Genomic DNA, 23,849 nt, shown 5'->3' on the forward strand with positions numbered 1-23,849 from the left:
TGTGTAGTGCTATTCTCCTTCCATATTAAGTTGTTCCATTTAGGCTTCCTTAAAGGTATTAAGAACCAGATAAATGCAGAAGCTCTTTGTAGCAGCTGTGTGCTAACAGCAGGTGATTTTGTGGTCTGTAGTGACTACGTGCTGTTTTTTATGTAGAGAAAATGGCTAATCATTGTGCCCTTGTCTAAGGCATGCTTCATCATCCTCAAGTACTTTTTTGGCCAAAGAATTCTAAACATAGAGCTGTCCCCTAATAAGCTCGGTATTGGATTCAACAAGTCTGATTTGAGAACTATTGGCAGGAGGAGCTGTAATTATTAAATTTACTGAAGAATGAAGCAAGGTACTATAGTTGGCTTTTTGTCAAATGGCTGTGGTCTTATTAGTAAAAAGTAATCATCTGCTGGGTCAGAATGAAAGAGGCTTCGAAGGATTCATTCTGTCCTAATTACAGTCTCACCTATACATATTATGTAAAGCTAATATTTAAAGCATTTGCCAAAATTAACTTCCACTGCATGTTCTATTACAGTGTAGTGAATTGTAGTAGCTTTTTATGCCTGGCATCTTTTGTATTCTGTAATAATCTGTAATTATGGGTTAGCAGCAAATGCTGTGTGGCTTGTTTAATCTGACAATCTGAAAAGACAACCCTGAATAGATTTCTCCTTAAATGAATGTAGTTGCACAAAGCCTTAGCATCGATATCTTCGTTTTGCATTTCCGTGTGTGATCTGTTCTTTTATGATTTCTTGTTAAATTTCTAAATAAAAGTAATTTCAGATGTTCCTTTTATCTCTCCAGATGGATTAAGAAAGCCCCATATGTTTTTAAAGTTTCAGGGCTCTGGAATTGTAAATCAGATCGTGAACTTTAATTGGCAAACTACAGCATTATAATGCAACCCTGGTCTTGCAACCTTGGCACTTCTAGTCCACATTGCCAGGCAGAGAATAAAATTGGCAGTGCTTAACTGGTGGCACAGCATCTGTTCTCCCTGGCATTGTTGGAGGAGCGAGAGGAGTAAAGTTAATGGAGAACAACCGGGCTGGGACTCGATCAAGACAGGGTGTCAGTTAGTGCAAGCGAGCAGCAGAGCTGTATTGCCGGTGGGTCAACCACTTCTTAGGCAGAGTAAAAGTGCTGTCATGATACCTTCTTTGAAGGAGGAGAAATGGGCAGGACAGCAGTTGTAGGTAAGTCAGGGAGGTTTTACAAACAGGGTAGGGATTGTTAGACCCTTCCTGAGGTCACAAGCAAAGCTGAATGTACTGAAACACCAGAATTCTTAAGACAGAGCACTTTAGATCAGTTTGAGAGATGTGATTGACATACCCTGTTATGCCTCCAGACCCATCACACATTTTATGGATGCTTGGGCACAGTATGATACAGCATGAGGCTGTAGGTTTGAGGTAAAGAGGTAGACTGCAGGGTAACATTCATAAAGAATAATTTGGAAATTGAGTGTTAAGTATATTAATATGTTCTATTTAAACCAGAATGAATTTGTAGCAGCTTTTCCTGCGTCATCAGAACTGGGGGACAGCAAGTTTGTGGTGCTTTCATACATGTAAGGAATCACAGGGCTTGTCTGTGTGAATGTTGATGAACTGATCCTCTAGGTAGTATCGACAACAGCTTCCTCTAGCTACAGCACATGCATGCAAGTGCTGCCTGTGCTAATTAACTGCACCTAACTAGCCTGGATTCAGTGTCACACTGACAGAGGTATGCTTTTTCCAAGGACTGTATAGTACTATAGCCATTCACTGGACAGTTTAAACGTACAAAAGCTAACTTGGACTGTGTTGTGTTATGATCTGCTATGGATTTTCCCCCATTTCTCCTATTTCTCCAAACATATTTTAAACTCTTCTGCACATATTGATAATTTTTCCTATTATGTTTAAATTTCTGTTGATGTTCCCCCATCTGATGTTTAGTCTTAGCTTTTATTTAAAAAGTAGAAATAGAAAGTACTTTTAAGGCTTTGCCTTTTGCCTTTTTACTGAAAGGAGACAATAAGTACACTTTCTAAAAAAAACCCCACTTTCTACATGGTGCATCCAGATTGGCACAGTTTTATTTTTCAAGAGGCATCCTAAAGATTGGTTCTCTACAGCTGTGTCTCTCTATACCTGCAGCTTAAAATTAGGAAGGAGTGACACTTCTTTAGACTTATGTAAAATACAGGTAGCTAAGCAAAATTGAACTCTCTTAGGCCTCTTAATGTAATGGAGAAAGGGAAGAGTTCCTAGAGAGTGATTCATCTAACTGAGATGAATTGGGATGTACAGATGCATCATGCTTTAGATAACTAAAAGAGTGAAGAGAGTTAAATTCCACCCTCAGTCATTACTTTTTCCTTCTACTACATAACTGTAGTTGTTTAGAAAGCTGTTCAGCCAAAGGTGAATTAAAGACTTCGCAACACATCTTAAGGAAATTCAGGAATTCTCCATTCGTGCCACTGATATATATTAGTGGTGATGAACCTTCAGTCTTTCTACAAAAGGTAATTTCAGGGACTGAGAGAATGCTTCTAGTAAATTACCAAGTGGTCATGTACACACATAAATTACAGTGCCCTAGCAAAAGACTGTAAAGAAAGCAGAGATGCGCTTACTCAGGAAGACAGTTCAGCAGAGCAGCCAGATAGACTGTTTCAATGTGTCGTGATGTGGCTTGGTTTGTACAATTTGTCATAAAGCTGTGCTGGCTTGTCTTACTGCATAGTTTGATCTGCCCTTCAGAAACAAAGAATGTGGTTTAGCCACTTATTTTGTTCTAATATATCAAATATCCAATTGTTCCTGACTCGGGACATGTGTTTCTAGGAACAAATTATTAAAATGCATCCTTTAAGTTATGAATTTAATTTAAAATTTTCATGATTTCAAGAAGAGTTTCTTTTGTTTGGGGTTTTTTGCTGAGCACAAAGATCATCAAAATCTGATTTGCTGTGTGGCAAAAATGTGTCAGGATTGCTTTATTGTATTTCAGCATAACGGGTTACACCTTAGAGTTTACTATTCAGTATGTTTCTCCTCTCATTTCTGATTTATGTGTCATTTTTAGATCAGCAATACTGTATTCTGAGAGTAGACTCAGCAAGAAGTGTTGCTCTCATTTTATAAAAAGAGACAATTTCAGATTTATATCCCATATCTTTTTTTTTTTAATTCCTTTAATTCAAGGCTAAAATTTTCAGAGAAAGACTACTGTAGGACTGGGAAGGGACCATACAAATTCAAATTTAGGGCTCGGCTCTTTGTGTCACTGTATCACCTTTCTTTTCCATGTGTTCCTTAGGCTTCTAAGTTCATGCACACAAGTACAATACAATCATGGTCAGGTTTGAGATCTTTAGGGTTTCCCATGAAACAGTAATAGAAATAACTCCTGTGATAAGAGGTCATTCTTGTTTCTTCGGCTTTTTCAGCAGAACTTAACAGAAGGCATTTAAACTACACAGTGTGAGACTTCAGGGGAGGTTTAGATTGGCTATTAGGAAAAAATTCTTCACCAAAGGGGTTGTCAATCACTGGAACAGGCTTCCCAGGGAAGGAGCTTCAGTCACCATCCCTGGAGGAATTTAGAAGATGTGTAGATGTTGCTTAGTGGTGGACTTAGCAGTACTAGGTTATCAGTTGGATTTGATGATCTTCTGATTTGATGGTCTTTTCCCAACCAAAATGATTCACTGTTTCTGTGATTCACTAGCTGGGAAGTACACGTTTTTGCTCTTAGGAACCTGAGAAGAGCATTGCCTTACTTACCTGTGCAGAGCCAATGCCATAAATATCCTGACAGAGGTGAGCCAGCCTCTGTATTGTCCAGGTGCTGGTTAGTGCTGCACTGATAAATTATTCTTCATGCACCCCACTTACTTTCTCTTTGTCTTGCGTAAACTTCCTTACAGTTCCTTCCTATATTTCAGCAGATGGCACTATAACTTAATTTCCTTGTATGCTATCAATATGTGGACATTTAATTCAGTTTCAATGAATGTGTTTGTAAACTTTAAACCTCAAGAAGTTTACAGAGAATAAAAGTGTAATATCTAATTTGCTTATATTGGTTTTCAAGGCCTTAATTTATTAAAATATTTGAGATTGTCTGAGTTTCAGAATAGTGTAAAAATGAAATTGATTTTACTGACTGTTAACTGGATGAAACGTTTCCCTTTTTGCAGTTCAGATCCCTAATGGTATAGAAGAGCCATAATCTGAAAAGTCTCTTACATGCTTTACCCAAACCTTGTGGGGAAGAAAAAAACCAAGGGTCAAATATATACTAATTATTTATCTTGCAGATGCAAAGTGTATCTACTGCGTCAGAAACTAAAGACCTGTCATGACAGTATGCATTAAATATTTGCCTTTTTTTTTCCAGTCATACCAATTAAGACACCTTAAACTACAAAAAGAAATTTGTTTATTAAACATTAGTTTTTATTGTGTATAAATACACAACATAAAGGGAGATGAGCTAGTTACACCATACCTACATGTGCAAGAGGTTAAGTTTTCTCATTAAATACTGAATAAAGAAGCAGAGTCATTCAAAACATTCTAGTTTGATGGCTTTTGGTGAGAAAGAAGGTGGGAATTGTTTGCAGCAGTTTTCTATGTTTAATAAAATTTAAAGTACATAATGTATTCCTGAGGGATACAATCTTGATTTATCTTCCCCTTGTAAATACTCAATTCAGGCCATCATGTCCTGCTTTGCCATATCAATCCTGTTTTCTCTTCCACCTGCAGTCTTCTACAGTGTGATGCTTTTGTGTATTGGTTCTTTTGCAGGTAGCCTGAGGTATTAGAGAGTCTTAGAGTCCTGAGTCGCTTTGGCCAGCTCTGTACTTCATGAGTAATGTAGAGTGGGTTTGATAGAAGAATTGAATGGGTATAAAGTAGCGGGTTAGCAGGGTGTGATATTAACATCAAGAAATTCCTGTTGTGAACTTACATGGTGTTACGTGCAAGTGGAAAGCATCCAACAAAGACTTTCACATTAGATAGGCACAATTAACTTTTCTCTTTCTCATTCCAAGTTTTTTCCAGCCTGAAACTTCTTAAAATGCAGTTGAGGCATGAGCTTTGCTTTTTGAAAATGTTGCTACTGGTAGATAGTGTTCAGTATAGAAATATATGTATATATATATTATATATATATATCCCATTCTTCGATTTGGTACTTTAAAATCATGCAGTATTATTCTCAACCTGACCTACAGCTATATGGTCCCCAGGGAAATTAAGATGGATTAGTGGTTTTGTGCTTCTGTGTTCCTTTGTTTTTCACAAAGTAATGATGTGTATAAATACAAGAATCCGTTGCAGTTGGAAATTGCCTTCTTACAACACAATTATGATCTCTACCTCATCAGAAATATAAGATCTGTTTTACCCAGATTAATAAATTCTATATTTTAGAAGAACCATGCTGATCACAAAGTTACGGTAAAGGAGGTACGGTAGGCTGTAAGGTAATGAAGACGCCTCTTTAAATATCTTATGATTTTTCATGCTATTTATATATGAGACCAGTGTTCATCAAAATCCATCATTTGCATTACTGAGTTGGAAGTATCCTAACATCGCAGTGCTCGTCTTCTATTCAAAACTGACGAGACCAAAAGAAACACATAAATCTCAGCATTGTGCTCTCAACTGGTTTGTCTTTTTTAAAACCTGTGTTCTTCCTCTTGCAGTGAAAACTCACATGCAACAAGGATTAATTTCTGTTGCTGCTCGTACTGTGATAACACATTTAGTCAACCACTTAGGCCACTACCCTATGAGCGGAGGTCCTGCTATGCTAACCAGCCAAGTGTGTGAAAACAACGACAATCCGTACAGCGAAAGTCCTGAACTTTCTCCTGAGCTTTTTGAGAACCCAAACCTTCAATTCTTTGTGTTAAACAATACTTCCCTGGTGTCTTGCATACAAATCCAAGCAGAAGACGACATGCCTGGGGGAGGACTGTCTGCCGGACTTGCATCTGCTAATTCCAATGTTAGAATTATAGTGCGTGATCTCTCTGGCAAATACTCGTGGGATTCGGCCATTTTGTATGGACCATCATCTCTGTGTGCTTCTTCACAACAAACCTCTTTTGCACTTTCATTATCTCAGCAAGATAAACCAGAGGATGCTCTTTCGTCTTTTGAGCATGTCGAGGATGTATCTGCAAGGGATGGAATTACACTCCAAGTGAAAAGGAAATTCAGAGACACTGTACCAACATGGGATACAATTAGGGATGAAGAGGATGCCCTCGATGAGCTCCTGCAGTATTTAGGTGTTACAAGCCCTGAATGCTTACAGAGAACTGGTGTCTCACTCAACATTCCCGCTCCTCAGCCAGTCTGCATCTCGGAGAAGCAAGAGAATGATGTCATCAATGCAATTCTGAAACAGCACACAGAAGAGAGGGAGTTTGTTGAAAAGCATTTCAATGATTTAAATATGAGGGCTATGGAGCAGGACGAGCCAACCTCACAAAAGCCGCAGTCAGCGTTTTACTACTGCAGATTACTTCTCAGTATACTGGGCATGAATTCGTGGGATAAAAGGTAAAAAGAAAAGATTCACAATTTAAGAATTTTCTTTTAAGGAATTGTGCTATTTTTACCATGTAATAATAGTTGATCACAGAGTGGGTTATTCCAAAAATACTTCAGGGCTGCCAACAAAAGAGGAGAGGGGATGTGCAACTAAGGGGGGAAATGGCAGTTTTCTTCTGCGTTTCAGTCTGTCATTTAGAGAGACAGAAAGGAGGAACCCATCACCTTTATTGCTATTTATGTTCTTCCCATAGAACAGTGTTACAAGCTGCAGTGAAGGAGCGATACCTTTTCTAAAAATCCTTTCTCCCACTGTACTAAGGAGTACTACCATGGGTAAAGAAGGCATCTTTTTGCTTTCTTTGTTTCCCATGTATGTTCCTGCAAAAATCATTACCTTTCTATGCCAGAATAAGACTCTGAAAGTGTCATATTCTCAGCCATTGTGTTGCTGGACAGTGTCCTGCTGCTTTGCCTGCTAAGAGCATGCTTGCTTGCAGCCTCAAAGCATTGCATCTGTGTTAGCTAACGAGAGAGAGAGATGCATCCCCATCTATTTGTTTCAGCACTGGCGATGTTGAGGTATTGTTTAGAACAACAGGCTACAAGCCATGTTCAGTTACAATAGTAGTGTCTCTGTTTACATTGCTGTTTTTGTGTGGGTGCTGTTAGGTGCACAACTGCATATACATGTGGGTATGTACAACTATTAGCATCCCAGAATTTCAGGGTCTGTCCGAAGTCTTGTTGGAGGCATTTAAATATTTTCTGTAAAACAAAAATAATCTATGGCACTGAGATATCACTGGGCTCAGACTAACTTTTGGTGTTATAACCCTTGTTATTTGGGCCTTCAGTTCCTCAAGGCAGTCTGGTTTTAACCAGTCTGCTCTTAAACTCATTCTGCTGTGTTTTGTGGGAAACATCTTAAGTGCAGCTTAAAAGAAATGAACAGTGCCTTTCTAGCAGATTGTTTTGGTGGTTCTTTAATTTTTTTCTTTAACTGGCTGGGTGACCAGTGAGCTATATTCTCTCTCCTGCAACTCAGAAAAGCAAAAAAAAAACCTCTGCGTCCCCAGGACCGTAGATTTTGGGACTGGTTTTGTTAATAGTCATATATATTACAGCCTGGTAAAGTGTGCAGCTTATGTATATGCCTGTCTGTTCTTCTGTACAGAAGAGACTGACTAGAGTTGAATCCAGTAGGTTGAGAGAAGTAAGTAGAAAGAAGTACTCAGGGCTATAATGGATATAAGATTTCCTGTAGTAACAAAAAATTGCATGTATATTTTTTTAAAAGGTATCTTAATATTTTACGTAAGAAAGGACTATTGAAAAGGCAAAAGCATTTGTTGACTGTTATTGAATGGACCTGGAAATGTTCTTGTACCATTCTTGTGCTGTTCTGTGTCCATTAGTGAACAGGTGATAAAAGCATTACAAATTTCTCTATTTAGAAGGAGCTTTCATCTCCTGAAGAAAAATGAGAAGTTACTTCGAGAACTCAGAAATTTGGACTCAAGACAATGGTAAATTCTTTTAATGGCTGCCTACTTATTTGTGTTGTGCTTGTACTTAAATGGGTCTAATTGCATAGATGTGAGAGTTGAAATAATTTTTAAAGTAATTTTGTAAATTATTAATGATTCTGCACTGTTTTGTAGCTGTTGGTGTTATATTGAAGTTACATTGGTGCTATTTGTGGACTGAGACTCTGCAAGTAGAATATAAGATAGAACAAACAACTTAAAATTCTAAACATATGCATACGTAACATGGAGCAGTTTTAAAACTTTGATATGTCAAAATCTCCACATTTTAAGCTTCAGCTCATTGTTTAGCTGTTTCCCAGTGCTTCTGTGTTTGAAGACATGGAAATCTAGTTGGAGTTGCAGCATAGAATTAAAAACTTTGGATTGTTTTTGCAGAAGTTAAAATCCAGTGGAGGTTTTAGAAGTGTGAGAAACCCCCTTCAGTTGCTCCTGTATCTAACAGCAAGCTGTTAAGAGAAAATACTGCTGTTGGACTTAAAGGTTGTTCATTCAGTTGCATAAGCTGCATTTGCCACAGCATTCACAAGGCACTGCTGTTAATGAGCAGCGCAGGGCGGGTAAAACCTTTGTAACTGGTCTTGCTCATTTCAGAAGCCCAGCTATTCTGTTAGCAATTGGTACTGCCAGCACCATCCTACATCTTAAAAGTGATGACACGGGTAAATGCTGGTCATGAGTAGCAAAACCTGAGGCTCTAGAGGAAACCAGACTAGAAAAGACAGAGTGGGAATATGGAAATACAGAAGGTATTAAAAAAGAAGCCATGTGGCTGTACTTTATTTCTGCTGTCTTTTTTTTATGTTTTAAAAGAACTGTGTGCACTGTTGGCATATTTTGGTTTCATGTTAGTAAAGGCACTGTCATGCAGTGACCATTCTCTGTTTTACAGCCGGGAGACACACAAGATTGCAGTGTTTTATGTTGCTGAGGGACAAGAAGATAAACACTCCATTCTTACGAATACCGGGGGAAGTCAAGCCTATGAGGATTTTGTAGCTGGTCTTGGCTGGGAGGTATTTATTAAAATGTTTTTATCCTAAGTTTGTTTACAGAGAAAATGACAGAAACGTTTAGATATAGTAAGTCTTTGGCTCTTCAGCATTACTCACAAGTACAGAAATACACTGGCTTGCAAATAGGATGTAGAGAATAATTCTGGTTTTAGTTTCATTAGCAATATTAGCTATTTAATTTTAAACTCTTAATTTAAGAGAGTTTGTGCAGGCAGAGATGATGCTTTAGTGTGCAGTCCTGTATTTGGTTTTCGAGGACTGATTAGGAGGCACCTTGATTTCTCTGCAGACCTGTAAAGTGTTAAATCTGCTGAAATTTGAGATTTGTTCAAATTTGGAAATCCAAAAAAGTCAAATGTACAGCATCTCTCATGCTCCATTCTTCCTGCCTTCCACTGCTGGCACACACCTGTTCACACACTCCACTCCACATCTCTTCCACCAGTCAGAAATACTGTGAGGTACCCCATCATCTGTATGAACCTGCAACTCTTTAGTCATTAGCTAGATGCTGTTATGAGGATTTCCTTTTTTTGCATTCTTTCTTTCTTATCACACAGAATTAACTGGCATTGTAAAGTTCAACTCAGTGCTGTTGCATAGAAGTCCAGGAATCACTCCTGCTCCTGTCTGGCTGCATAAGAAACTGCAGATGTTCAGTTCCTCCTGTGACTTACATTCATCAGGAGTGTCCACATAAGTGTCCATCTTGTTCTTTTTTTAACTCCTTAGGTATAAAAGAGCACTGCTAGATTAGCAGTGTGGATAATGGCTCTAACTTTTCCACAGGAATAGAGGAAAACTGCTAGAAATCTGCTGATTGGTCACAAACATAGACGTTTATTTCCCACATCCCTGATTCTTCAGGAGAAAAAAAAAAGTCATATTAATGTCTTCAAATATCTTTCTTTAGTGGGTTAATTCTCTTAGCCTTTATTAGCTAGATTAAAGAGTTGCTAATTTGGATTAATATTCCATGACAAAACATCTAACATTTTAGCCTCTTAACATTAAGTCCTGGATGCTTTATTAACAGAAAAGCAAATATATCCCATGTGGGCAGAGATAAAACGTATTCACATCTGAGAGACAGCTTTCTTTAGGCCCTGTTGTAAAAGCAAACTTGTAGCATGCTTATTTATTTTAGTGCCAAACTACTTCCCATAGAGCTAAGAAAGTTATTTACAAATTATCAGTTAGTTTCCTGTGATTTTTTTTTTTTTTTTTTCATATTCACAGAATGAAAATTTCTCAGGAACATTTCTGGAAGGTATCAAGGCAATTTAAAGTTATGTGGCTGTCACACAGAGTTTCTTAAGAGCTCAGGTCAAGGGTGGTGTGGTATTACAGAACTTTTAAAAATTCAGAAAGCACACATAAGTGACTACAGGCAACTGAGCAGGGGATAGTGCAATAAATATTCATTTTCACGTTTCCTTTTCTCTAACCTTGTCTTGCCTGCACCATCTGTGGTGACTGTGGAATATAGAAATGCTACTGCACTGCAGTTGATTTCCAGTCTAGTCAGCAAGTCTGAGGTCTTTTAGAAAAGGGTAACTCTACTATTGTGAAAAAGGCTTTAACTTTTAAAAATTCAGTTGGAATTTTTTTAAAATTCAGTTGGAAGTGCGTTTTTTTTTTTCTCTCCTAATGCTTCCCATGCTTTTTTTCTAGGTAAATCTCACAAATCATTGTGGTTTTATGGGAGGGCTGCAAAAAAACAAAAGCACTGGGCTCACCACTCCATATTTCGCTACCTCGACAGTAGAAGTAATGTTCCATGTGTCAACAAGAATGCCTTCTGATTCAGATGACTCCTTAACAAAAAAGGTAGGTGTTTCTGAAGAACAGATTTTCTCTTGGCTGTAAACCCAGAGAAATTAAGAGTTGAAGAAAAAAAAACATACAATATCATACGCCTTTGCTTACCAGGAGCTGGTATTTTACTGAAGTAGGTTAAGCCATATCAACTATTTTCTACCAGTTCTAACTTTGCCATACTGGTGATTTTTGCCATCGTGGTAAGTGTTGGCAGGATCACGTGTATAGTGGTAGAAAGTGAGGGGTGGGTAACGATTTATGTAGAATAAAAAGCATTACATCTGAATTACATTTTAGTGCTTTGAGGCTTTAAATGCCAGGTAATTAATATGTGGTGAGTACTTTCTAAGAAGACTTTTTATTCACTTAAGAGTCATGTACTCTGTATTACCATAATTTTCCCTTAAAATACAGAAGTTTAAAATAAAAAGAATTGGACAGTGTTTATTGTATACAAGGTGTTTTTCTCAGAGCAGGCACAAATGCTCAACAGCGATACGATCTCTTGTAGCCACATTAAGAAAAAAAAAACATTGCTTTCTGTACTGGTATTTTTTTCTGTAGAATTTAATAAATTCCACATTAGTGATAATAAGTTACAGTCTCGAACATGTGTCCTGTTATAAATGAACAATTGGCTATCATTAGACTGTCCCCCGTCCTGCGTACATATATCTTCAGATGTGCTAATCCATTCAGTAGACACGTTAATGAGCGCTGGTTGAAGTGTAATATTGGAGGAACTGAAGCTGGTTGATCTCAGCATGGAGTTTAATACTTGTAATTAAATTAGACAGTAGACAGTTAGTAAAGAGAGAAATAGCCATGCCTCTGGCAAGCTTCAATTATTAATGACTTTTTTGTTCTTTGTGTTCAACTTGAAGAAAAAAATGTTATTGTTATTATTATAGACTGACTATGAGTTGTAACTTCTCACTGTCACATCTTGCATTGGTTTGCTTACTGTGGGTTGGTTTGGGGTTTTTGTAAATTTAAAAATGTTTTTCCTTATATGCTTATGGTGCTGGGTCCTTTCTGATCTTTATTTCCTGAAGTAGAGCCAGGTTAATACAGAGGTTGTTAAATGATTTAAATGGTTTATTAGCAAAAATAATTAATTTTAAAATAACATTGTTGCTAGTATAGACCAGTGTGTGTGTGTGTATATTTTTTTTTCCTAAGTTGACAGGCTTCTGTATTTTTAAAAAGAAAATTGGGTTTGTAAAGCACAGCTTGTAATTATCCTTACAATGTTTGTTTATGAGCTGTTTGAATTAGAATATTAAAAAGTGTTGATGGGTGGGAAGGTGGGTCACAGTGAGAATTAATGAATAAATAAATAATGTGTAAATGCTGTGCACTTCAGCAGAACACACAGGCAAGATCTCATGTCTCCTTCCAGGAGCACCAGGAATCTACATAGAGCTGTTCCTGCCAGGCAAGGTTCAGTGCTGGTCCAGGCCTCCTCTGAAAATGGTCTTTTTTAACATCTCCAGGTTGCCCTAGGCCTGTTTCTGTTTCTCTCCATCTTTACCCACAATTTCACTCATCAGTAATTTGAAATAAGTGAGGTCTGTATGGACATGTAGAGCATATAAAAAAATGGGATTCTATTTGTAGCTTAGTTAGTGATGGGCTGTTTAATCGAGCTACTTTAATTCTGTGAGTTTCTTTCTTGTTCTTCCTCAGTGTGTGGGTTTTGTTCTTAATTTTAAGCCCGGTTTCCCCATGAATGGAGGCTTGTATGTCTGCCTTTGTGTCTCCTCCCCTCCCTAACACTTTTGGGCTTATTTCAATCGAATTTGAGAGACATGTTTCAGAGGTTTTCCTTTCATGTATGTTTATTGAAGGTTGGCTAAGTAAAGGGCAGAGAGTGAGAGGGACTCTTAAGTGCCTCCTACTCAGCAGGTAAAGACTGCATGGAAAAAAGCATTAGATATCAAGAACTCAGCACCAGAAGGAGATGCTATGAAAGTCATCCTAAACTTGAGTAAAGCATCAACTGAAGTTTGCATCTTGGGAGTAACCAGCAAGTGGTATCAGGAGACATGAGTAGGAGAACAGGCCTCATGCTTTTACTAGTTCTATGAGTACTCATGCTGCTGAGACTGAACATGTCAGCAAAAGCTGTGTTACAAGATGCTGTCCAGATCACACCTGCTATAGGGGGACTCAAAAGCATTTGAGTGCTCTGTGTGTGTGCTAACAGTTTTAATGGTTCTGAGTATATGTACTGTCCATGGCCTCCAGAGTAACTTGAGGTTTCTGTGCTTGCTTTGTTAGTTTCCTTCAACAGGAGAAAAACAGTCAAACTTCCAGTGTTTGGCTTAGAACTGCTGTTTGGTTTTATATTGTAAATGTGCCTAGAGGTGCATGATAGGTTCATTTTATAAATGGAAATTAAATTAAATTAAAACAAAACTTCTTCCTGCCAGTCAAGCCACTTGTAAAATCAAGATTGTGCTGTTTCAGAGGCCAAGCCAATTTTAAACTTATTTTCCATCAGTCTAACAGAGCAGTAAATAAAACTTTTCAGTGTCTTGGATACCTCCAATGCATTTTTTTCTGAAGACATGAGCAAGAAAAGACATTAATTCAGTAGAACAGATGAAAATCTTCTGAATATGTATGTGTAAAGGAACTTAATGTTGCAATGCATATATAATAGGCATTTCATTTTCAAACAGTAAATTAAAGATTTGATGCTGATAATGCAATCAATATTTTTTTTCTTAGAGTTAAAGGTTAGAGTAAAAAGTACTTTTACACTACTCTTACAAGAACAAACTTGCAAAGAAAATACCAGGATTAAATGAAACTGTGAAGACTCTCAGTTCACAGAGTGAGAAAGCTCACGTATGTGCCTCTACAGCTTATCACGTCTAGCTCCTCCTTCCTTAGCCTGATAAAGGCTTTGTAGGTGAGAATATTATACACAAGATCTGTAAATAAATAGTAGTAATGTTGTTAATGATTGGAATACTAATCCATCGTGGGCTTTGTGTGTATTACAAGATTCTAGGTTATGTGTGATATTATGCTAACCACATGAAAGATTTATAGCCACCAGTATTTATAGCTAGGGTTTTTTTTATTGTCATATTAACATGTATTTGCAATATGAAGATTTATAGATATAAATTATTAGGAACAATTTTTTTCTGAGCTGCAATTAAAGATGCATGTTGCTTTAAAAAAAACCAACCACCAAATGCACCATAGTTATTGAAACAAAATTTTTTGAAAAATTCAAAGGGGGGGGACGTACTCTGTAGACATTTAATGGGCAAAAGTAGCTGCATTAAGCCATTACTTCAGATGTTTCTGCTACTTCTGTTCTTTTTATAATGAACACTTTCATTTTTGAAGACGAAAAAAGTTGAGGCTAGCTGTTGTATCATAAGAAAACATAATAGCCTTTTTTCTCCCTCCTTTAGGTAAGTGAGTATTAGAAATTACAGTAATTTTGGCAAGAGTTCAAGGGTTAATGCAACAGATAAATAAAAGGAATTTTCTGTAAATTGAGCCCTGCATTATTTCACTTGTCTTGCCTTTCCAAACCTAACTCATTTAATTTTAAAAAGTAAATACTTAAATTCTTCCTGACAGTGTGCTTTGCTTTTACTATCGTTTATTACTTCAATTATACTTGGTATCACTTAGAACAATCTGCCATTTGGAAATTTCAGTATAGCCTGCAGCTTAGTATTAAGTCTGGCTGCTATTGTAACATGTACAGCATATGACACTAATGTATCAAAATTAGATTTGATCATCCCTCCTGGTTATATTTATTTCACGTTTCTTTTGTATTCAGTTAACATAAATGTATTAGGAGAGCTGACACATGATGATGGCTATAGAGTAAGAATATTTTAAAGTATTTTGAGTTAGATTTGAAATTTCAGGTAACCTAACAGTCGGTCATTTTTATATATTTGCTTTAATGGAGTAGAGTTTCAAAGCAAGCCTCAAAAAATCTGTTTGTATCTGACATCTCCCTGGGGCTGTCTTCCCAACAGCTCAGGTTTAAAATGGCTAAAACAGAGCTCTTAACCTCTTTCTCATTTCCACCTTTCTGGATCACCGCGGATAACATGACCATTGTGCCTGTCACTTGTGCCCATAGCCTGCAATCATCTTTAATTTGGTCCATTTTCTGGATTCTTCTGTTCAGTCTCCGCTTAAGACTCCGTTCTTTCTTCCACATAACATTTCTTGCAACGTAGCCTTTCCATAAAGATAGCTAAAGTTTATCCACTATATTCTAAAACTGTTGTTTTGATTGCTGAATCTTCCTTTCTCTCTCCTTGTCGCTTTCATTCTTGGAGAACGCTACTATAAAAGCCATTTCTCTAATGCTCTATAAAGCCACATGAATTTATGTGGTATTAAGTGCTTTAGAATATTGGTGTATAACCTGTAGTTCCAGGTGTTTCAGCTGCCATGTATTACAGGCTGCTTGAAATGTAACATTGTTTTTGAGGGTTTTATTATATACATTATTGCTGTGTTTTACGTCTCTAAGAAGGATTTGCTCTTTTTTATGCACGTAGGAAGACGTGAATTTAGTAAGTCAAGGTCAGGAAATGAGTGTGCAGATGTAGTGATGTACACAACAGGCAGTGAGTTTTGAGTAACCTTTGACACAGACTTCAGTCCTGGCACCTGTATGTTCTCTCTGCACCAAATCTCCTTCTGTTAGACACCATGTTGCTGTCTGTCATTAGGGTTCAATGAGCAGAGGTGGATTTAGCTCATTATCTTAGCCCCACTTGTGTCCAGGACACTGATTTCTGGGATGCTTCCAATTCAACATGAAGACATAAAGAATCCAGACTAAAATTGAAAGAGTTCAGGTGCTGGCTGTCCTGTGGTGTAATAATTACAGCAAATTATGGATTCTCCAAATCTGTGTGGTGCTTGCAGGAGAGCCTTGTCATGGAGCACTGCTCAATTTCAAGTACCTTCAACAGGGAACTGAAAAATTAAGACTTTTAAAAGTTTTTGCACAACCTTGCTTTTCAAGACAATTCCACAAATCAGGTGTTGGTGATGAGTCAAATTACCACCAGTCAAGCTTTCTTGTAAGCTTTGCTTTCTAAACAATCCCTTACATGTCACAGAGATGCTGTTCTACACTTTACCCTGACTGAACCCACTCATGTTGGTGGATGAGGTCAATGTGACCCGGTACTGTGTGCTTGCAGCCCAGAAAGCCAGCTGTGTCCTAGGCTGCATCAAAACTAGTGTGACCAGCAGGTCAAAGGAGGTGATCCTGCCCCTCTACTTTGCTCACATGAGACCCCACCTGGGTCATCCATCCAGTTATGGGGTCCCCAGTACAAGAAAGACATGGAGCTGTTGGAGCACATCCAGAGGAGGTCCACGAAGATGACCAGAGAGCTGGAGCACATCTCCTGTGAACAGGCTGAGAGAGTTGTTCAGCTTGGAGAAGGCTCAAGAGAGACCGAATAGTAGCCTTCTAGTATCTAAAGGGGCCTAAAGGAAAGCTAGAAAGGGGCTGTTTAGAGGGACATGCAGTGATTGGATGACAGGTAATGGCCTTAACCTGATTTACATTAGATACTAGAAAAAAATTCTTCTGTATGAGGTTGGGGAGACACTGGAATGGGTTAACCAGAGAAGTTGTGAATTTCCCCTCCCAGTGTTCAAGGGCAGGTTGTATGGGGCTTTAGGCAACCTGGTCTAGTGGAGGGTCCATGGATGATCTTTTAGGTTCCTTGCAATCCAAACCACACAGCAGTTCTGTGATTGTGTGATCTTTGCCAAATCATGCTGGGGTTAAATATACCTGACAGGATTTGAAACTCAGAATAATCTGATTCCTTTTCCTCTGAAGAAGTTAGTGCTTTTCACCTGGAATGTATCCTCACACCTCTACGGAGGTATAAAGCAAACTATGAAATTAAAGAGAAAAATCACCGGTGGCCTCAGTACACTTGGCATCCAAAAACATGTCCCTTGTTTGTAGTCCTCCTCCTCCTGAAATAACTACACGGTACATTTCTATCAGGCCAAAATCTGTGTCAGTCTGATGTGAAAGCACATGTCAGTAGCAGAAGTGCAAGAACTGATGTCCTGTCTGATGAGCTGCAGGTTATCACTAGAGGCAGTGACGCACAATCTAAACTGTCTCTGTGGTTTGGATTTTAAAGCCATTTATTTGGCATGTACACTGTCACCAACACTTGTTTCTAACAGTATATGAGTTTGTTTTCTTCAAGTCCAAAGGTGGTAAGTAAATGAGGGCTAATTCTTCAAGGAAGAAGTTCAATATTGCTGAATTAGGAACGATGCTGTGCTGTGTGGGTGTATTGGTCCTAGTTCTGCTTCTCAGCACTCAGCTCAATGAGTTCAGTTCACTCAGTGCACCAGATGCCCATCCCTCAATCTGGTATCACAAAGTTTTTCCACATTCCATGGGATTTCACATCTAAACTGATTTACCTCTTGCTTCCTCTTTGATTAGGCAACCTCCTCCTCCCTGAGCTTTTATTCACTTCTAAGTGTAGGCCCATGAATCCCTTGTACTCCTCTGTCATCGTCATGTTTCACCAGATAGTTTGCTTGTCACTTCACCAAGGAAGGTCGGAGAGGTTCAGACTCTCAGAAAATTCTACAGTTGGTTGTCTTTTACGACATTTATCGTTGTTAAGTGTCATCCAAGGTTTCTACAGATGGTGTTTGTGTGTTGCACATCAGTAATTCAGGTTGCTGCCTTGTTTTGTTCTAACCTGGTCAAATAAAGCTCAGCGTAGTGAATGTTGTTATAACCAATTCTTTTGTTGGTTTATGGTTGGCACAAGAGCATCCTTAACTAAGTGTTGTTCAAAATAATTCAGCCATCTACAAAAGAGGCAAGAACAGCTCACTTCAAAGGAACTGCAGTAATTGTAGCTTACATGTATGTATGATCTGGTCCAGGCAAAACAAATGAGTTATTGAACATCAGACAAGATGTTGGGCATTGATGCCATCTGTCCTTTGCCCAGTCCAGCACTGAAGATATTCCTCTTTTTAGAGAAATACAGCCTTATTTTTCAGTCTGGTACAATTTAAAGCTAGCAGAGAAGAACAGTGGTAGTTTCTTTTTTCAGTCTGTTGCTGGCAACTGACCTAAGTCTTATAATAACTGGCATATGTTGCTGGCATAACTGACATAAGATAAGATGAAGGTTGCATTCCAGGAGGTTTTGTAATATAAACATGAGAGTACTTGAAGTGAAATTTCTCTGATGACTATATATATGTTTCGCTTTTATTTAAAGTGCAGTTATGTTCTGAAAATGACTGCATAAACTTGTTGCCTTTTTATATAAAGTAACTTCTCGTAAGTGCTCAGATTAGTATCTGCATGTTACTTGTTCCTGGCAGTTCACAGTGCTGTTCTTTAAATAATATCAAGGAGATTGATTCACAAATTCTACAGATCTAAAGCTGTGCAAACAAACCCAAAACTGTGAGTGAAGGCAATTGCAGCTGTAACTGGTGATGCAAAAGGAGGAAAAGATGAGATTCCAAGGTGAATTTTCAGAAACAGTCCTTACTGGAAAGAAACTCACATTTAATAATCTGACTGTATTTGATCTGTGCACTTAAAGGCTCTCTCCATGAGGTTGACATTTGTTTATTAGATAGTAATGTTTAGCAAGAGGACAATTTTAGAGCTTCAGTGCAGATATCACAAAGTGTTTCATAAGATACTCCTTCATCTGGTTACATATGAGGATAAAGCATGAATTTTGAGGAACCTATTTGGTCATTACTAGCCGAATCAAGAGCCATTTTGGGGGTGGGGAGTTATTTTTACAATGGCAAAAAAACATACAGTTTTCATGGGAAAATAAGTATTTAGTTTAGTTAATCTAGGGGCTATGGAAAATACAGTATCTATTCTCCTTCAAAAGCTTTTCATTTGTAGTAGCCATTTTGGAATTTGGCTAGAATGATGAGATTAAAGACCGCTCAGATACATTGCTCTTTAAACAAATGTTCATTCATATACTTTAAAACTTCATATAGAATTCACTGCCTGTCAGTGAATGCTCTTGAAAGCATTTTAGTAAATCATTCTGTCTTCTTGAGATAACATCAACAAAATTTTAGCTTTCAGTAGAAAACAGATACTGACTTATCTGTTAATTTAAATAGACATTGGCACCAATGTATAGAAATTTATGCTACAAGCTGATATTGTAAACTGATACCATCACTGAAACTGTAAAAGAACTATAGTGTACTTTGGGTATTTTATAATTTTTCTTTTCTTTTTAGTGGGTTTATTCTTTTGAAATACCAGCTTTTAGTATAGCTGTATGGCTATAGAATATATTCAAACTGAGTTTTTGTCCCTGCTTTTCCAGCTAAGACATTTAGGAAATGATGAAGTACATATTGTCTGGTCAGAGCATACCCGAGATTACAGAAGAGGAATAATTCCGACCGAATTTGGTGATGTTCTTATAGTTATCTATCCCATGAAAAACCATATGTTCAGTATCCAGATCATGAAAAAGCCTGAGGTAAGGAGTTGGGTTGGGGGTTTTTTGTGTTTCCTTTGTATGTTTAATATGAACTGAGTTTTGTTTAGAATCATGAAGTTTTGGTGTAATCAATTGATCCAACAAGTTGATGGGTCTTTAACACTGACAGTTGGAGTGGTGGTAGAAGGAAGAGCAAGACCTCAGTAAGTACAGTGCATAGTAAAGTTAGTAACTTGAAGTTGGAAAGGTCTGATCCTGTCAAACATAACAGCTATCATCATAAACTGGAGACAGCGCTAGAGCATTCTGTGTAATCATTTAAATAGCAAGATAAACCTGGTGAAATTTTTAATCAAATTTGATACAGGACTGTGGTAGTTGAGTAATAGCCTGTGCCAGCTTTCTCCATCCGTGTCATATTCTCCTTTAGAGATTAATTCAGCAAAGCAAAACCATTCAGCTCTTAGGGCTGTGAACACACACTCTTTCTAGTGACTGTTCCTCAAATGTCTGTGCTGGCCCTATTCCTAAGACAGTGGGTTAGGGTGGCGAGCACCGACTGAGTAAAAGGAATCATGAGTATTTCTACTGCATAATTTCTGTCCATGATGTCACTTCCCATGATATTTTATGCTTTAAACATTAAAATTATTTCTAGAAGCACTAACATTAATAAATGAGGTATGACAGATGTAGGATTTCCTCTATATGATGACTGCCTTTATCTGATCCCAGGCATGAAATATTATCCCGCACATGGTCTTGTTATTACTGGGTTATTATGTTTTTAATTAATAAGTCTATTCTTCCTTTTACTACTTCGAGTACAAAGAGTTGTATTATTGGGAGTGTGCAGGTTAAGAAGGAAAAAGAAAACTGTTGAAAGCAGGGATAGTTGTCAGCCAATAAGAGGTCCTTGTATGTGAAAAAAGTACCCTCCATCAGATTTCAGTGTTCTCAAACCTATATGAAATGATTGATGGTAAAATTGATACAGTTACTGAAAATTCATTTGCAGCATTGTTTTCATCGTAGTGGGTGAATATTTAGGGTACACTCAGCTCCCTTTGCTGACCTGATGCACAGACATTGCTCTTCACATGCCTTATGCCAGCAGCTGCAGAACTTTATTCATACATATGGAAATTAAGATACTCTTTTTTTTTTTTTTTTTAATTGCTAAATGAAGATTGGTTAGAGAAAAATGTAAGACATGACATCCATCTGTTCTGTAAACCTTTTAGGTGCTACTTATACTAAACTTCAGGGTTTTCTACTGATCTGGCAAATAAGGCTTTTAGACTTAGGGTCCAAAGAGGTCAAACTTTCACCACAGATTTCTCCTGTAGCTTAACAACCCAATTGTATAGGTACCATAGAAAGGAAGGGGAACTGATAGAAGAAGGAAAGAAAATGGAAGGCAAGAGTCGGACCACCAGTAATTGTGTGACAGTTGCACATGAAATTGGTCCTTATGGACATATTACAACTTAAACCATGGTAAATATTATTTTAAAAATTGAGTAATTATTCCTTTTGCTTTACTACCACCTACACTGTTGTCATCTAGCTTTTCAACCTCATAAACATATGTATGACTGTTCCTAGGATTTTGGCAGCAAAAGTTAGAAATAAGCTTTGATGAGACAGAGCATTCAAATGGTTGCTTAATTTCCTTCAAATGCTGTGTTATCTGTTACCAAGGATATCAAGCAGTTATAAGGCCGTATATTTCCACAAGAGAAAAGGTCTGTCATGGAGCACAATAACTGGTCTGATTATCTGGCAATGAGGAGGGAAAAAAGATATATTTGAGTGCTCTATTGTTAATGTTGATTGCTAATTGTTATAGCTAAGATCTTGCTTTATGTTAAATTTCTTAATTTTTTATTCAGGTTCCATTTTTTGGTCCACTCTTTGATGGTGCTATTGTGAATGGAAAAATTCTTCCTATTATGGTTCGTGCAACAGCTATAAATGCAAGCCGTGCATTGAAATCATTAATCCCATTATACCAAAACTTGTATCCTTTCGCTCAAATGGGTTCCAAGGCATGCACATTCCCTTGTAGTTCTGAGATATGATCTTCATGTTTTTTGCCATCTCCTACTTTTGTCAAATTAATGCAGAGAAAACATCGTAATTTTTATTTTTAATGGTGATAGTGCCTTTAAGAAACTTAAACTCATAGAAGAGTATTCAGATGAAGACCAGCTTTTTTAATTAAGTGAAGATTAGATTCAGTGCTGAAAAATTGACTGTTTCTAATGTTTTGTAACAGGTACTTACCACTTTCTGTTAGCAAAATTATTTTAATGACCGTTTTGTGAGTAGACTTTCTAAAATAGCGGTGTCATGCTGCTAATAATCTTTCTTTCCTCAAAGATATTAAGTATTTATCCAGTATTAATGTGACTTAGTTTTGGATTCTATTTCCAAGGTGGATATGAAAGCTGCTTTCCTTCAAGATGAGAGAAATTTGTTACGTATTTGTCATACAGACTTTGTTATACAAAATTGCCATCAAAATTATGTTACTGTCTTTGTAAAGATGTCAGAAAAGGTTATCTCTTTTTTTTTTTTTTTTTTTTTGTTTGCTGTTGAAACTGAAATTGTAGGTTTTTGAAAAGGCTGCTCTTGGAAGAACAGATTTGCCAACCAGAAATTAAAAACTATAAGGTAAGTCAGTCTCTTATACCTCTTCCCTTTCTAAGATTGAGTTCTGTTAGCTAAATCAACAAGAATTACACTATTTTTTAATTTCATAAGTTGAAAGATTAGTATAATTTTTGATCCAAGGGAAATACTGTGCTTAATTTTCACCCAAGCTCTAGATATTTGCACTTGCCATGTGATAGATTGTTGCTAACATACCCTGCTTTTTCTAAAGCTGACTGTTATCCTTACAGAATTTTGGATTAGATATGATGAAGTGGATTTACAGATGAATGATGGACGGTGTTTGATGTGATCACGTTAAATTACGTTTGTGCCATCTCTGTAGATGACAAATGTTGATTCATTGTATTTTTATGTTTGCAAAGGTCTGGCCTTTTTGTCATTACTCAAATGGCTTAATCAAAGAATTTAAAATCTATTACCATTATACCATGAAAAGTGATGGCATATAGCATTATATTGATGTATAGTGGTGAGCAATTAGAAAACAATTTACTTTGAGGGGTGTTTTGGGTTGGGTTTTTTTTTTTTTTTGGTACTGAAAGTTTGTTACTTCAAACTTGTATGTTTAAACTTCTTTACAGAATATAGAAATTGCAATAAATTCCTTGGATGTGGTTTGCCAGGTCAATGTCTAGGAATTGACCAGTCTTTAAGAATTGCATGTTGCACATTCACTTTTAATTCAGATCTCCAAATTGCACTTTTTATATGCATCAGAGCACTGTATGTCATTTATGACATAATATGGCCACCATTAAAATGTTTATAGTTGTCTTCTAACATGGTTAGTATGATAACTGGAAAGTATCACGTATGTTTGATATTAGGTGATTGGTTGGTGGGCTTCCTGTCATCACTTGCTAAGCTTATGAAGCACCAGTTGACTGCCACTGATGTTAAAGGGCAGCTTTATTAAGTAGTTGGTGGAATTCTTTTTCCACACAGCTTGGAGTATGTTATATTCAGTGCTTTGTCTAACAGTTCCAAAATTAAAATGAGGGTGTGGACAGTTCTTAAAAGGCTGTTTGCTTGGCATGAAATCAGAAAAAAAACTTCTGCAAACTTCCCTGGCTTGAAGTGGGCTATGGTGGAATCAGTTGTGTCAGTGGAGAACAGCATAAAAATGTTAAACTTTGACATTTGGCCTAGCTCTCAGTGCTTTAAAAAACTGTTGCTTAAAAACTTCACAGACATGCTCTTGGTGTTCAACCTATGGACAGATTAGAGGTCAAGAAGGAATTTCCCTCACACAAGGATATCAAAGACTAATGGTTGTTTCCTGTAACACAGACATGGTCTGTTAACTAGGAATATTTGAGTATTGAATCTGATTAAGTTCCTGCAGTAGCAGGGAATTGGTGATGTCAAGTATTGTCTTTAGGATCTCCCGCTTTTTTCCTCTGGCATATTTTAGCTGTGGCTGTAGCAATTCGCTACTGGCCTTGAAGTTTGTTGTGGACTGAAGGTTGTGAGGGTAGGAGTATTTTATGGTCTGTGTTTAAATAGTTTTCTGGTGACTCCACCAGTCTTACTTTCTCTTGAAGAAGGCAGGACTCATTGATCAAGGTGGCCTTTTCTTGTGTTGGAGAGTTTCGGGAGCAAAGAGGGCTCAGTGGTGAAAACAATTCAGTTAAAGAGAGAGGAAAAAAACCCAGCTTTTTTTTCAGAAGATACACAAAAAGCAAACACCCATCTGGA

General features: G+C 37.3%; 1 protein-coding gene across 5 annotated transcripts in view; it reads left to right on the plus strand.

Annotated features, from left to right (window-relative positions):
* RALGAPA1 (Ral GTPase activating protein catalytic subunit alpha 1) overlaps positions 1–23,849 on the plus strand; it is a gene marked incomplete at its 5' end in the record, with an annotated part of 126,938 nt that overhangs the window by 73,874 nt on the left and 29,215 nt on the right. For all 5 annotated transcript variants that reach the window (XM_084263850.1, XM_084263851.1, XM_084263852.1 and 2 more), the window contains 6 exons: positions 5,720–6,584; positions 8,033–8,104; positions 9,018–9,141; positions 10,816–10,971; positions 19,350–19,508; positions 21,365–21,492. In XM_084263850.1, coding sequence (XP_084119976.1) covers positions 5,720–6,584; positions 8,033–8,104; positions 9,018–9,141; positions 10,816–10,971; positions 19,350–19,508; positions 21,365–21,492 — 1,504 coding nt within the window. The remainder of the gene's footprint in view (positions 1–5,719; positions 6,585–8,032; positions 8,105–9,017; positions 9,142–10,815; positions 10,972–19,349; positions 19,509–21,364; positions 21,493–23,849) is intronic.

Source organism: Gallinula chloropus, assembly GCF_964237585.1.
Source record: "Gallinula chloropus genome assembly, chromosome: 4".
In the NCBI taxonomy this organism is placed as follows: Eukaryota; Metazoa; Chordata; class Aves; order Gruiformes; family Rallidae; genus Gallinula; species Gallinula chloropus.